At 36.4% G+C, this 16508-nt stretch overlaps 1 protein-coding gene across 3 annotated transcripts in view; it reads right to left on the bottom strand.

The window, feature by feature from the left end:
* Positions 1-3542: 3542 nt before the first annotated feature.
* The window catches only part of CUNH11orf54 (chromosome unknown C11orf54 homolog), a 28331-nt gene continuing 15365 nt past the window's right edge, over positions 3543-16508 (bottom strand). For all 3 annotated transcript variants that reach the window (XM_027849375.1, XM_027849374.1, XM_027849376.1), the window contains exons 4-9: positions 14333-14406; positions 14077-14178; positions 12401-12577; positions 10515-10664; positions 8293-8409; positions 3543-4227 (exon numbers count right to left, since the gene is read on the bottom strand). In XM_027849375.1, the coding sequence (XP_027705176.1) occupies positions 4054-4227; positions 8293-8409; positions 10515-10664; positions 12401-12577; positions 14077-14178; positions 14333-14406 (794 nt within the window). In that variant the 3' untranslated portion in view covers positions 3543-4053. The remainder of the gene's footprint in view (positions 4228-8292; positions 8410-10514; positions 10665-12400; positions 12578-14076; positions 14179-14332; positions 14407-16508) is intronic.

Genomic DNA, 16508 nt, shown 5'->3' with positions numbered 1-16508 from the left:
AATGAGATTTATAAGACAAAGGAAAGAGGGCCTAACCATCTGACTTTGCAGGGTAGAATTCGGTGGTAAACAGATCCAAACATATTCTTAGTACTTTATGCTTTAGTGACCTAGTTGTAAAATTACTCCTACAGGCTGGCAAGAGGTCAGCTTTAATACCAGCAAGAGGACATCTGGTACTGGATTTTAAAGTTGCTGCTGTACCAGGGCTTCCACATTAAGAGGTGGGGCAACTTTCTCGAAGTATTGCTATCAGGGTGTGCCATTAAGCACCAGAAACAATGACCAAGTCTTTTAGCTGCTCTTTACCATGTGCCTTTCTTTATTGGCTATTCAAAGATTAGAAGCAGAGTTGATCATTTTGACTTGCATTTACTATATGTGACAGTTTGCTGAGAGTGTAGAGAAGAAAAAAAGACCTTTTCCAAGTTCAAAAAAAAAGTTATCTGCTAATCCATCTCATAGATATGACATGGTAATATGTGAAACAATCAAATAAGCCTAGGGTAATTTGTTTACATGGCTTTAAATTCTCGAGATTACTTAAATTCACCTCTGATCCATAAGCCTTACATAATACAGATCTTGGAAAACTGATGGGAGCCTCAGGGCCCAGGGAAGAAGTGAGAGATTCCTTTTTATCTCTAAGATCAAAATCCAAACTTTGGGCTAACTCAGACTTCAAAGATGTTGAGTCACAGTTGTTTTTACACTGGTGGGTATCAGCAGAATGACTGAATCTACAGGATGGCCCCCATCCACCAAAGGTGTAGAGAAACACATTCCAAACTGGAAAGTACTAAGGGATACTCGCCCCACCTTTCTTTAAACAGCTGTGACCCTACTTGAGACCAAAGATCGGCCAAATGTATAGCAGATTTCAGAAACTCAGCATGGCATAGTCAGGAAGATCTGGGTTCTGGTCCTGCTTAACACACTGACATATATTGGCTGTTGGAAACTGGGCAAGTCAATTAGTCCATCAGTGTTCTAAGCAACTATAAAACTAAATTGCAGAAGGGTCAGACTACATTGGCAGAGGTAATTTCCTCACTCAGGAATTTCTTAATGGCTATGTAATCACAGTTATCTATCTAATCTGCTTTCAAACAGGTCAAGTTTTGTGTGGGAGTTGTTTTCATTTTCTGATGTGGTCCTGACTGGCCACAAAAGGCACTCACTTATAAAGCATTTACAGCTAAGTGGTGGGGAAGACCAATAAGCCCCCTGAACCCAAATTTAGTCACTGAGAGAGCACAAGAAAGAGAAGTGGGCCTGTGACCATTGACCTGGAGAATATTGAAACATACCAGTAAGTGATGATTCAGAAAAGAATACTATGAAGAAGGGGCAGCTAGGTGGTGCAGTGGATAGAGCTCCAGCCTTGAAGTCAGGAGGACTTGAGTTCAAATCCAACCTCAGATACTTGATACTAGCTGTGTGATCCTGGGCAAGTCACTTAACCCCAAATGCCTCACCAAAAAGCCAAAAAAAAAAAAAAAGACCATGAAGTAGTGGTCAGACAGGTTAAAGCACCAAGTGTCATGAAAACCCAAAGAGGGGAAAATATCCAGAAAGAGAGAAAACAGTGATAGGGATAAAGTGATAGTGTGATTGGGGAATTCCTCATCTCAGAAGTCCTATGATCCTTCTGAGATGAGGAATACAGTAATTCTTCTCTCCTTGGTCCTTTTGGCTGGAGGTCAATAGATTAGGAGGCAAGGTTAGAAGAGAAAAGGTTTAACTGGTATCAGCTGATGGGCGGTAGCCAGAAGTGGATAGCAAGGCTCAGTCCAAACAAAGCTAGATACACATATAATAGGATTTTACCAGATTTAAGGCAACATTACAAAAAGATATGTAAAAGAAGGCTATCAGGCAAGGCTGGTTAGTTACTTTCCTTATTTGGGAGTTTGAATAATAAGGACAGGATGTCAAGTTATTTGGGGAGAATGTGATTAACCTTAGGGTTAGAACATATTAACCCTGGGGTCTGTTCCACTGGGATAATGTTTAATTAATCTTATCAGAGTATCTTTTGGGCAGGAAATCTCAAGATAGTGGAAGCCTCTTTCAAGATAGACACCATTGGAATAATTCTATAGCTGAATAAAATATAGCCTGAGAATTTGTTTCAATTCACACAACTCCTTATTTCTGTTTTTTTGACCTCTAAGATTACTTTTTCTGGGGAGAAGACATTTCTTGGAAATTGTTAAGTCCAGGTCCTCCACACTGTCAAAAGCTACAGAGAAGTTAAGAACTGAGGAATGGCCATAGGATTTGGGTGGTAAAGTGAAATAAGCACTGACTCCAAAGTCAGAGGACTCTAACATAAATTAAAAAAAAAAAAGGTTAAGAAACCCTGAAAAGAGGATGGCCAAGTTGTTGTTGTTGTTTAATTAAAGGATGAGGAGACCTAGGAATATATTAGAAAATACAAAAAGGAGCTGGTAGAGAAAGAAAAAAATACAGAATGCTTCACAAATTTGCTGAAAACATAAGAGCTCCTAAATTGCTAACTTTAGCGCAACTTAATGAAAATGTAGACTCGAGAAAATATTCCTCAGAGAATTCTAATTTTAGTGTACTCATTTTACTGAAGTGAAAACTGTGCCAAATGAAAGATACATTATTGATTTAAAATACTTTATTCACTTTGTTTCAAACATAGATGATTAACGATCCTATTCAAAAATATATAATCATTATACAAATTAAGGATTATAAAAATAAACAAATCAATTACAAAGTATTTTGAATGATCTACTATGTGCCAATTATGTTAGAGGCTGTAGCTGGATACTGCTGAATAATTTGTTAAATCAGACAAAGTAATTCTTGGTTAATCTTGGATTTTGGAAGAAATGCAACAGATTACAACTGCAGCCATTAAAAACAAATAATTGTGTTCTATCCTACTGGATAAAATAACACATTTATAGAGGGCAGGGATTACTTTATGTCTTTGTATTTTCAGTGCCTAGAGCTCAGAGCCTGACATGAAGGAGAATGCTTAAGAAATATTTATTGAGGGGCAGCTAGGTGGGGAAGTGGGTAGGGCAGTAGCCCTGGATTCAGGAGGACCTGAGTTCAAATCTCAGCCTCAGACCCATAACACTTACTAGCTGTGTGACCCTAGGCAAGTCACTTGACCCCATTGCCTGGCCAAATTAAAAAAAAAAATGCTTGTTGAATTAAATTAAAATTATCTGTGAAGCCCAGCAATTTAGTTTGGCAATATTTACATCTGTAAAATAAGTTGTTAACATTTCAATGTTTTGTTTGTGTTTTCTTGGGGGGGAGGGGGGGAGGAAGGGACCCAAACATGCTCACAGAGTGCAAATTGCTTTCAAAACGAAAACAAATACACCTATATTCACAGTAAACATAGGAGCTGCTGGTTATGAACTTTGAATAAAAAATAGTTTGAGAGACTGCTTGAGCCTCTCCTGGAAGTAAAAACATATTATATATAGTGTGCCTTTATATTCTATTTCTTAAAAAAAAAAAAACCAAAACAAAACAAAAAACAACTGAATCCTCAATGCAATTCAACAAACATTTCCTATGCACCCACTATATTCAAGGCACTGTACTAAGTGCTGGAGGGCCTTGGTTTCTAATACTTAAAGACATTTAATTTAATAAACAATTACATGACGTAACAGATGTGAAAACATTTTTGAGATACACAATATTCAATTCATTCATAGACAACAGAAAGTCCTAAGATTCCTGATGTAGACAAATTCTAAGCATGTAGTTATGACTGTATTAATTATAGTAGCAGCAATGAAAATTAACTGAATTTCCCAACAACAAATCTTTACTCCCTTTAATTTTACTCAGAAGAGTACTTAATGGAGGTCAAATGGTAAAAGTAAAAGAGATCAACATATCCTTTCACTGCACAGGAGAAAGGAGTTGCTTCTGGATCAGTTTTTGTTGGATTGCATTGCAGAGCAACACCTATCTATAAACTTGATTAAAGATTTGTAAATTTAAAGCATAATTTACTCCCCTCCCCTGGCAAAATATTTCCTGATTTAATTAATCTCGCCCAAATGTGTGAGTTTCCTTTGGTTTATCAATCCGATAGAGAACCTCTGCAGGTAGGAAATACCCAAGATACTCTACTGTATCTGGAGTGGTGTCATAGTGATAGTGTCCGCCTTCTCCATGATGACTAAAACAATGAGTATGCTCTAATCGCAAATCAAACCCCTAGAAAAACAAATCACATATTAAAATGTTAATTATAACAAACTTTTGTATAGAATTTAAAGACAAAAGATCACAATGCTAATTTTTGTACATTTTAAGGAACCTTCAAATATAAGACCACCTTAGTTCTTTAACAAGAGAAAACTTGTTTTCTAATTCAGCTCTATATGAGAATCAGTGCAGGTATCAGATATGCAGGGCAAATTTTTCTCTGGAAAACACTGTAAAACTTTTCTGGAGGGAGTGAATTATGTTCTTGAAAACAGAATAGAAACTACGAACCAACTCATTTTAGAGTGGTTATTGCTAAGCATTTTACCAAATGCTATGAACTTCCCATCGCTAGTGATATGGCATAGAAGAGCAGCCCCATAGCCTATTTTAATTTTTCTGAGACTTAATACTTCTTCTAAAAGTCTTTAATCATTTCTTCAAAGCTAATTCATTTCATAAAAATACATATCCAAGTTAAAAACTGGAATGTCCTCGACACAAATCCTTGACATTTACTTTTATACGTCAATGGATCTGTGATGTCATCAAAGTAAATAATCGTTCCAGTGGTACCAATCACAGCCTATCCAGACTTTTTCATCCAATACAATTCTTGTCCATGTCTTCCAATAAATCCTTCACAGAAGGTCCACCCAGTGTGTTAGGAGACTTCCTCTAGATCTCTCAACATTGTACGGGTACAAATGGAACATGTAGGCTATCCATTAGTTATAAAATGGTCTCATCTCAACTTGGCCTGCTAGATTCCTTTTCTAGTCATTCCCTTTCACAGCTCCCTAATATTATCTCTAATGCTGATTCTCTTGCATAATTCTTTGCTGGTAATATGGTGCAGCCTAGTAATAGCCACTACATGTGTCTCCATTGCCCTCTGGGTAATTTGTACCTTTAATTATTTGGAAACTGTGATTATGCTTCACATTCAAATAGCATCAATGAATGAATATTGATTTTTTAAAAGATGGATTAAAAGTACTGCAATATCCCAAATAAAATCCAGCCCATTCTCCTAATATTCAATTTTGGGGCTAGTTTATTACTCATCTGAAGGATCTGTCCAAGATAAGTGATGGAAATGTCTCTAGACAAGAGGCAGACTAACTTCATCCACTTAGACTTTCGGTATGGATGGTATGGTTGAGGTCTTTTGAATGATAATGCAGAGGGGCTCCACAATGGTTTGGACTTAATGCACTCAGTAGGATGTTATCTGCAAACAGGAGCATCTGGAGGACCCTCACTATCTACAGGAAATGGATTCTTGAATTGGACATCCTCAATAATAGTGGCAAATACTTCGAGTAAGGATGTCACCCTGTTCTATGTCTTACTTCATATGAATAAATCAGAGGGTTGAACAAAGTTATCTCTTATTATATTTTCCAAAGAATTTTGTATGCTTTTGACACACACGGGAAAAACCTTGTTGGAGGAGAGCTTTTAAAGCACTTTGCTTTACTGAATTCAATGCCTTAAACCAAGGGTGGGGAACCTGCAGCCTCGAGCCACATGTGGCCCTCTAGGTCCTGAAGTGGGGCCCTTTGACTGAATCCAAATTTCACAGAACAAATTCCCTTAATAAAAGGATTTGTTCTGTAAAGCTTGGACTCGGTCAAAAGACCTCACCCAAGGACCTACAAGGCCACATGTGGCCTCGAGGCTGCAGGTTCCCCACTCCTGCCTTAAACCACCAATGATCAAGTGAGTATGTAAAATGCTTTGCAAACCTTAAAACTCTATTAAATGCTAGTTATTATTTTTTAAAAAGTAGCCAACTGTAAGTATAATAGGATCTTCTATGCTCTGTACATTTCAGTCAATTACATGACTATAAAGATACTTTGTACTTTAAAATATCACTTGTTAACTCACTAGCTGTGTGACCCTGGGCAAGTCACTTAACCTCATTACCTAGTCAAAAAAAAAATAGTATTCAAAATATCACTTGCTAAAGCCAGCTTATTCCTTTCTTATTAACACCTTATTTCAGTAAGGAGGCCCTCAGTACATTTGTGCACTGATATAAAGATTTTGTAGAGACTAGAAAAGAAGGCATATGTCAGTTTTTAAAGATAGGTTTTGGTAGCAATAATATCCATAATTTTTTCTAAGGGTTTGGAATCTTTCTTCTTTCAGGCACCCTGAGAAACCTTCAATGCTCTGCAGCACAGAACTGCTCTCCATATATTTGGTTTAGTCTAGAAAGCTCTCTCCATCTTCTTTTTTCTCCTTTGGTGCCATTTCTACTTCATCATGAAGTATAATGGGAACTGAAACATTTAAGAGTCTAGATTCAGGGGTTCCACTATCAATAATGTAATTGCTACAGTAATCCTGACAATTTTCCCGTTTTTTTATCTGCCTGGTGTATTCTTTCCAGTTTCATCCCTATATACCTGGGCACTGATAGCTTAATTGGGTCTCTGTAAGCATGTTTTCCCTTCCATTGGTTCTCACTATTTTATGAAACAATACTACTCACACTCTTCTACTATCTTCTTCTGAAGGATTTCATGAATGATTTTACATTCTAAACCAGTATAGCCCTTGGCTGTAATGTCTCATTGCTTGGCAAAGAGATCAGCTGTTTACTAGACAAGATGTTTTGTAGACTTGTTCTCTTCATTGTGGCAATTATTTTACACTTGGCTTAATTTCCTTAGGAAATGTTGATAGTCTGTATCTATGTTTGATTGCTTGTTTACCCATTTCCCACTTTTGGCATCAATAACTAGTTTTAAATAAGTGAACTTGGAGTTGGTTTAATTTCATTCATATTTTCTGATTTTTATTCCAACTTGGCATCTATTTTGGTCTTTGATCTACTAATTCAATATTCTGACTGTACATAAGAAAGCTGATTTGGAAATGAGTCCAACATTAGTAATAGGTTGTTCTCTGCCTCCCACAATGTGATAAATTTTATTTTTTTGGTAGTATTTTTTGATGCTTGTCATGTCTTGTGTTTTCTAGCTCTCTTCTTGATGTATAAATATGAGGCTTTCATAAAATATACAAGTCTTTGGCGTTAACTTCTTAGTCAAATATTCCAACACATTTCTCAGTGTTCCCTATTATGGCCATTTTTTGAATATATGTTACTTAATTTGTAAGGTCTTATCAAACTCTTCATAGGTTTTCCTCCTCCTACTCTGCAATAGATAGCACATAAGGTGTAATTATCTTCACTCTTTACAAATGCTCGCTATGGACATTATAGCATAAGATGATCAAGTGTTCTGTGAAAAGCTATTTCTTATCTTTAGAGTAAAACCAACTCCCAATTCCTTCATTTGCTTTTACAAAGAGAATCTGTGAGTCATTATTACATTTAGCTGCAACCTTCTTTTGTCTTCTGCTTTCATTTATAGTAAGAATGTTACTGTTAATAGAATTCAGTATGTCTAGTAGTATAAACACTGGTCTTTGGACAAGGTTCTTACATTTAGAATACCACCAATTAAATTCATGTTTATAGTCTAAAATATGTCCAACTCTTAGCATCCTCCATCCTTTTTTCAACTATTTTGTCATTGCCACTGTAGAGAGGAAGGGGCCACAAAGGACTGAGGACCTCTTCAAATTTTCTTCGTTTAATTAGTTAATTCCAAAAAGTTATATTTTAATATCTTATCATGGGATGGCAGTGACCTAGTGTTCTTGAATATTATGCCAGCAAAATATATATATTTTGTATATAAAATATACTCTGGAAGGAGTATATATTTAGTATACAAAATGCAAAGTTAAGTCAAAATTAGCATTTTGGGGCTCTGTGTTTTCAGCAAATTTGTGAAGCATCCCGTATTTTCTCTTTCTCTCCTGGCTCCTTTCCTGTTCCCTAATGCATTCCTCAATCTCCCCATCCTTTTAAAGTGACAAATTATGTCTGCTTTCTGAAGAAAAGCTCAAGTACAAAGGAAGTCCTCACAAGAAGGCTGGTCACCAGGGGTAATAAAATTCATTTGGCCATAGAAACCCATGAAACAAATCACTTGTCATGATTCTGGTTAAATCTTATTTTAAAAGAAGAGAGAGAGATAAACTTACTGGATCTCGAGAAACGAAAACAGGCTGACAAACCAAGGGAGCCTCCATTTCAAAAAAATGTAACCAATTATTCACATCCTCATCAGAGGTCAGTGGGCAAGATGAAAATTCTGGGGGCTACAACAAAAATTAAGAATATAAACATGCTAAATGTTATTGGTGGTTTCTTAAAGTTGACTCTAAAATTTTTATCAAAGTCATGTTTCTTCTCTTTAATATTTTATAACTGCGAGGGATTTAGGCCAGCCAGTCAGTCAATAAGCATTTATTAAGCATCTACTCTGTGCCAGGAACTGTGCTAAGTGCTAGGGATACACAGAAATGCTCTATCCACTGTACCACCTAGTTGCAAAAGACAGTTCCTGCCCTTAAGCAGCTCACAGTTTAATGGGAAGGAAAAGCTGCAAACAACTATGTTCAAGGTATATACAGAATAAATTGGAGATAATCAATAACAATAAGGCACTGGAGTTACGGGGAATTAGCAAAGGCTTACTGTAGAAGGTGGGGTTTTAGGTGGGACTTGAAGGAAACCAGAGAAGCCAGAAAGTGGAAATGAGAAGGGAGAACAAACTATAACACAGCGGAACAAGCACTGGTCCTGTAGCCAGAAGAAACTAGGCTCAAATTCCACTTCAGATCCTACTTGTGTAAAGTTGAACAAGTCACTTAATCACCCTGAGTTTTATTTTCCTTATCTATGAAATAAGGAATATGGACTAAATGGTCTGTTTTAGCTGTTATGCTATAATCTTACCAGATGAAGAAAACACCAGGTCTTTCTCATGGTTTTGGAGGCACATTCTGAATAAATATAAGTATTATTACAGTTAATCCTCTATTGTTTCTTCCTACCGTCTAAACTCAGCCTTACTTTAGTTGACTTCTTTCAACCAATCAAAAAGCATTTTTAAATGATGACTTTGGGCCAGGCATTGTGCTAAGTACAATACAAAGAAAAAGTAAAAACAGCCCCATGCCTTCAATATGCTTATGCTCTAATGTGAAGAGACACAACATATGTAAATCTACCATATCAGAGAACCAGTATTTGGTCTCAGCTTTGCACAGACTCAAAGTCATTCTAATGGTTCTAAATATGACTATGGTGAAATGGCTTGATCTGTTTTCTAGCTTTCTCATCAATAAAATGGGAATAATAATGTTTAAACTGCCTAGTTAATAGCACTTTTGAGATGAAAAAGCCCAATTAGTAATATTCATAATAGCTAGCAATTATATAATGCTTTAGGGTTTGCAAACATCTTTCTATATGCTATCTTGTTTTGTCCTCACAACAACCACATGAGGTAGAGCCTATTATTAATCCCATTCTATTGATAAGTACAGTAAGGCTGAAAGAATTTAAGTGACTTGTTCAGGGTCACGCAATTATGTAAATGTCTGAGGGAGGACTTAAAATAAGGTTTTCCTCAATCCAAAAACAACACTTTATTCCAAGTCACTGCTACTACCTGACTTTTTATCTCTACTGATGTATGAATATCAGAAAAGCAACTCTTTGTACCTCCTGAACTCAAATGGTAATATAATTTTGTGCTATAAATCCTTATACTTTTCTTTTAGTGATAATAAGAATAATAATCAGGTAATTTTTTAAAAAAACGAACCCACATTTAATGAGAGCCTGGCACAAGGCATATAACTAGCAACGCATGAGTAAATTAACTTTATTATACTGCCCAAAGAGAAGAAAAATACATTTCAATTTTTCAGATTTAGACTAAATAAGAAAGATAGATATGTTTTTCAAAGTCAGGTATGGTTGCTCTGCATTTTCTTTCTTTCTTTTTTTTTTTTTAGGCAATTGGGGTTAAGTGACTTGCCCAAGGTCACACAACTAGTTAAGTGTCAAGTGTTTGGTCTGAGCTGGATTTGAACTCAGGTCCTCCTGACTTCAGGGCTGGTGCTCTATCCCCTGTGCCACCTAGCTTCCCCCATTGCTCTGCATTTTCAAATATGACCTTTATGTGATACAAGTCTTTAAGATGTTCATACTGTAGCAGGAATTTGAGATAAAATCTGTTAACTATTAACTCACAATGGCACAATTTATCATTATCACTAATAAATTTTAGATAATAAAGAAGTGGTTGGAGGAGTCTTGGTATTCAGGATTTATAAAGTACACATTAGAGAACCTGAAAAGTGCTTTAAATTTAACCAAAAAAAAAAAAGTAAGAAAGAAAGGAAAAGCTTACCATGATATGAACCTTTATTTTTCCTTTCTGAACAACAAATGTGCCTCCCATCCCTATGGGTTTATCTCCATAATGTTTTTCAAGAGTTTCTCTCATACAAGTCACAAAATTCTGCTTTCCAGTTCTTCTTTTGGCTTTTACTTCAATAACCTATAGTACATGAATACACATACCCCCAGTCATTGTCAGAAGCTATAAGTTCATAAACAAGATAAAAAATGAAAAATCATGTTAAGTTTAATATAGCAATCTATATTTGGTCTCAGGTATATGTAGTTGGAGCAGTATATCTTTAGAAGGAGACTTGGTGCTAAGGAAAACACATTACTCAATTATTTTCAGAGTGTATTTATACTATAATATAATCTTACATGTATACAGCTATAAAAATAAATGACTAGAACTGTGACAGGGTCATAAATGACATGATTATTAGCATGAATATTACAGAAATGAAATATCATGCAATTTAAATATAGTCATGTGTTCATCCATTTGACTTTCTTTTAAATGATAATAAAAGCCTGTCCCATCTGGATCATGCCTCCCACAATACCTGATCTGTACATGAGATAACAGCTCAGTGCTGCCATTTACAAAGGACTCTGATTGGTGGGGGAGTACAATGAAAGATGGAAGTAGAGAAAAGTGGCCAGCAATGGCTGCACAAACATGAGAATAGCGAGGCAGAGCTTCAGTGGGAGTGAAAAGAGAAGAGAGAGCCACAGAGGACAGTAGTTATGATGCCTCCTTCTACAGATGAAGAAACTGAGGTTGACAGAAGTTAAGTAGCTCGATAGCCTCAGTATCTTTATCTCTAAAAAGAGATGTAGACTGCATGGCCTCGGAGGTACCTTCCAGCTCTGATCTGTGGACCTGTGATCCTGAACCCATGCTCCGTCTGGACCATGCTGATGACGACAGAGCCCAGGTGGAAGCGTTCAGTTATGCTTTAGCCTGCCCTTTCACACCCTGAGGAAAGACTTTAAGAAGCAGAAGGCAATGTACTTTTGAGCATCCACCCCTGAGACTAGGAGTGGACAAAGGACTGTCCTCCCCCATAATGGGGAGTCAGGGTGATTAAATGGGGTGGTGTTGGAGATGAGTGCGTGTGTGCGTGTGTGTGTGTGTGTGTGTGTGTGTGTGTGTGTGTGCAGAGAATGTTTTACTGATTCCCCTCTTTGTTATCTATATTGTTAAAATGCTTTTGCTATTGGATTTGCTTCAGATAAGGATTCAGCCATGAATGGATGGTTACCCCAAAACTGTCTAATGAATCTGGGAGTAAACAAATACTCTGCACTTGACTAAGCCAAAGCAGGATAAATGAGTCACGACCTAGCTCTATCTCAGGCCCCCCACTTTTTAAACTATTTGGTGTTCTATTCAACTCCCAGCAATCTTGAAACTTACTTTATGGAGACTGATGGGAATTGAAGATGAGAGTTGCTTCAATTTTCCCACCTTCTCTGGGACAATGCCCTTTGCTACTTCTCTATCAATTCTAGTATATGAGTCATAAGTGGCAGATGAATGAATGACTATGGAGCTGCAAAAATAATAGTTGAGTAACATATTCCTTAGCAGCTTGGTTGACTCTATCGAACCAATTACACTTCTCAAAAAAAAATGCCCTGTTGGCCTTTGGTTTCAAAGGAAAAACGGTAGTGTGTAGCAAGTATAATAATCCTTACCCTTAAAGCCAAAGATTTCCTCTCTGAATGTAGTAGTATTTTACGGCTCTAGGATATTATGTATTTTATTTTATAATTATTTTCTGTTTCTTAGGCAACTTCAAATACTAATTTAAAAGTTTAGAGCAAAAAAAAGTTAAGTTTGGGGCTTTTTATTAACAATGAAAATGCTGTCTTTTTCTGAGTGTTCACCTTGCCAGGCTGGCCTTCGCTGGCAAACAGATTGGCCAGTAATGCGAATCCAAAGTCATTGTACTTCTTACTATATTTCTCTAGCAGGCACCCTCCATCTACAGGGTTAATCTGGGCAAAATAGCTTCCATTCACAGCAGCCTTGTGATCACTTTTAGTCTGAATAATTGGCATAAACTGGGAAGAAAAGCACAAAAAAATCATTATTCAATTCTGGTATTTCTATTCAAGGAAAATGCTTTTAGTTCCAAGACACTGTTGATGCCATTATATTGGAAATGTACTGACATAAATAATAACAATATCAGTAACAGCAGCTTACATTTACATAGCACATTATAGCTATAAAGACTTAACACAAATTATCTTCAGTAACATAATAAAAATGTTGATTTATATCAGGCTTAAATAATTCATTTTGAATTCAATTTTCTGCCCAAAAGGCAGAAAAACTCTGGCTAATATAATTCCTTGAAAATTTTCATTTTTAATAAGCCATGAAAAGTAGCATGATAAACAAATGCTAATAAAAAAATCTTATCCAGTTCTAGATCAATGACCCTAGGATCTTTAGGGTAAGTACTCCTTTGTCTTATTAGATTTGTAGCTCCTTCTTTTAGAAATCTATTTAGGACATTTTGCATTTCTTAAGCATGAGGACAAAATTCTACACTTAGACTTAGAAGAGAAAATAAATCATTAACACCCATATCTAAAATGGGTTAGGAGAAAGTATGTATTAGAGAGAATCTACCCTCTGATTACAAGAAAGTCAAGAAGTATTGTGAAATACACATTAACATTGTGATAACAATAATGTCATAGCAAAAATATATGAATTATCAATGACAATAAAACAATTGCCATTAATATTTCTGTAATGCTTTATGGTAACCAAGCACTTCACATATATCATCTAATTTTATTTTTTTCAATACTCCTTTGGGAATAGGTTGCAAAAAGATTATCCCTATTTCACAGATGAGGAAATTGAGGTAAAGTAATTCCTACACTGTAAGTAAATGGCATAGTTGGGACTAGAATTCATGCTTTCAGATTTAAAAGTCTATGGACAGAGCACCAGCCCTGGAGTCAGGAGGACCTGAGTTCAAATCCAGCCTCAGATAAAACACTTGCCACTTACTAGCTGTGTGACCCTGGGCAAGTCACTTAACCCCAATTGCCTAAAAAATAAACAGATTTAAAAGTCTAGGTGTTTCTCCACTAAACCACAATGGACATACTTCTCAGTAGTTAAATAAATGTCACTACCCCTTTTGAAATAGCTTAAACCATTTGTGCCCTATAACATTTCCTAATTGAAAGATGCTTTGGGAGCCAAAAGAAAAAAAGAAGAAAGAATTATTTCCATTTATGAGCCAAGAATCAACTTAAGTTTTTTAAGAGTGATTTCTTACAACATGAATGTACTAAACAGAACCTTAGGTACAGCCAAAATAAGAGCTTGGACCATTTATAACTGAACTTACACCCTGTGGGCTTATGAAACTGAAGGCCAGAGACACCCCAAATTATAGTATACAACATAGTCATGGAATATCAAACAGCCTGAAGCTAGTCATTCTGGTGCATTCTCCTATGAGGCAGTGGAAATAGGGAAAAGGCAACCCAAAATATACTACTGCATTAACAGACAAGTCAATATGGAAAAGGACCTCAGCATTGATTCCAAGAGTCTGAAACGGGGCTGCTCCTGCTCCAAGAATGAAAGCCCCGGGCAGCTCAATTTCCTTTGCAACAATATTCATATCATAAACCTAGGAAAACAACACACAAACAACAATGTTAATTACACCTTTCTTGGAGTTCCCAATTAAAATCTTAATCCCCCATTCCATGACACCTCCTCATCCCTGTGCTTAGCGATCTTGACTTGTACAATATATGTGTGGTTAAAAGCAAAATACTCACCTTTTTTTTGTTCACAAGAGGCATGAGGTAAGGAACCCCACCTACTTCTGCAATTCTAGGTTTCCCACAGATTCCTGTAAACATATAGGTCAATTTTTTTTTCAAACCAGACCAAACTTATTATGTCTTTCTTTCCATTTATACCAAAGTGCAAAATGACAATAAATAATTTATTTTGTTAAGACAGTTTCATCTAAGTCTTTGCAAAGGATTTCAAAAATGGCATAAAAGGGGCAATAGCAACGTCAATGAAATGTATTATTCTTACTCCCCATACCCAGCAACTCTTCTTTCACCCAACCTGGATGAATGAATATGGCTACTGGAACAGAGAAAAATCAAAAGTCTAAACTGAGAATGAATGAATCCATGATGAAATCACTTTATATCTCTGTTGAAAATCTTTTAAGTTTTTTGCTGAACATTTTTGTTTACAAATGTTTTGTTCTGATAAGGATACAATTATTTTAGAAATTAGTTCCAGGAGTGCTGCATTTGGAGTCAATAGGGTCAAGGTTCAAATTCTGGTTCTGCCACTTGTGTGACCTTAGGCAAATCACTTAACTTCTGGACTCAATTTCCTCAACTGTAAAATTTACGGGATTCATTCAGGGGTGGGGAACCTGAAGCCTCGAGGGTCTAGGTCCACATGTGGCTTGTGAAGTTTGGATTTAGTCAAAGTGCTGCACTTGAGGACCTAGAGGGCCACATGTGGCCACAAGGCCACAGGTTCCCCACCCCTGAACTAGAGGACTTTGAAGATCCCTTCCTTCTTTAAATCTGTGCTCATTTTTACTAACATACTGCCCAGTATTGTTTGTTAGTTTCAGGTTATTAGGGACAACCTCAGCTGCTCAGATAAATGTAATTGTATTTACATTTTAAGCAATACTGAAGTTAGCTGCTTGGTAGCTATTGGAAGAATGAAGATATCCCTTTAAATATCAAACCAAAAAAAAAAAAAAGAGGTAGAAAATCAGCCCCTTGGAAAAAGACAATACTGCAAGTTTCATACAGATAAAGAAAATCAAGTTACCTCTCCTAGGCAATTCAATTCAATAAGTATTATTTATCAAATGTCTTGTTGTTTGGTCATTTCAGTCATGTCTAATTCTTTGTGACCCCATCTGGGGTTTTCTTGGCAAAGATACTGGAGTGTTTTTACATTTCCTTCTCCAGCTTATTTTACAGATGATGAAACTGAGACAAACAGGGTTAAGTGACTTGCCCAGCATCACACAGCTAGTAAGTGTCTGAGCCCAGATTTAGACTCAGCAACAGGAATCTTCTTGACTTTAGGCCCTGCACTCTATTGCGCCACCTAGGTGCCCATCAAATGCCTACCACATGCTAGATCCTATGCTAGGTGATGTGGGAAAAAAACACAGATACAAAATAGTCCCTCTTCTCAAGAAACGTCCATTCTCCTTGGAGGAATAATACATTTGGAGATAAGTATAAACAAAATGTGTAGAAAATGTCAGGAAGTGAGGAGAGCATTGCCTACTGGAGTACCTACCAAATGGCAACACTTGAGCTGACCCTTTAAAGGAGAGCAGAATTGCAAGAAGTGGTAGCAAGGAGGGAAAACATTCCAGGCAGAAAGAACAGACAGTACAAAGGTACAGAGGTGGGAGATGAAACATCTGATACAATGAATGTAATGGGATACCAGTATGATGTAAGAAATGACAAACATGATAACTACATGAGAAGGGAAAGAATTACCTGAACTAATGCAAAGTGAGGTACGCAGAACCAAGAAAACATATACAATACATATACAATGAGTACAACAATGTAAATAGGAAGAAAAACAACCACAAAATAAGTGAAATTCTTAGATCCAGAGAAAAAACATGAGCAACACACTGCCCAAGGCTCCTTCTTAAAGACTGTGCTCCATGGGTGTGAGACACTGAACAAAATATCAGATTCTTGCAATGTATTGATGGGTTTTACTGGATTTGGTTTCTCTTCTTTTTTTTTTTTTTTAAAGAAATTCTCTGTAGTAAGAAATGTGTTTCTGGGAGTGAGATTAAGGAGAGGAGATAGAGATATCTAGGCATTGTAAAAAAAAGATATCAAAATAAGATTTTTTTAAAAAGTCATGTAACAGCAAGGTCAGTTTGTTTTGCCTATCCTTTTTCTACAGCATATTCTGCATTCAGCTTTT

This window comes from Vombatus ursinus, unplaced genomic scaffold (genome assembly GCF_900497805.2).
Source record: "Vombatus ursinus unplaced genomic scaffold, bare-nosed wombat genome assembly UNPS02007344.1, whole genome shotgun sequence".
Lineage (NCBI taxonomy): Eukaryota > Metazoa > Chordata > Mammalia > Diprotodontia > Vombatidae > Vombatus > Vombatus ursinus.
Note: the sequence above shows the minus strand (reverse complement) of the source record. Positions and strands in the feature narration are given on the sequence as shown.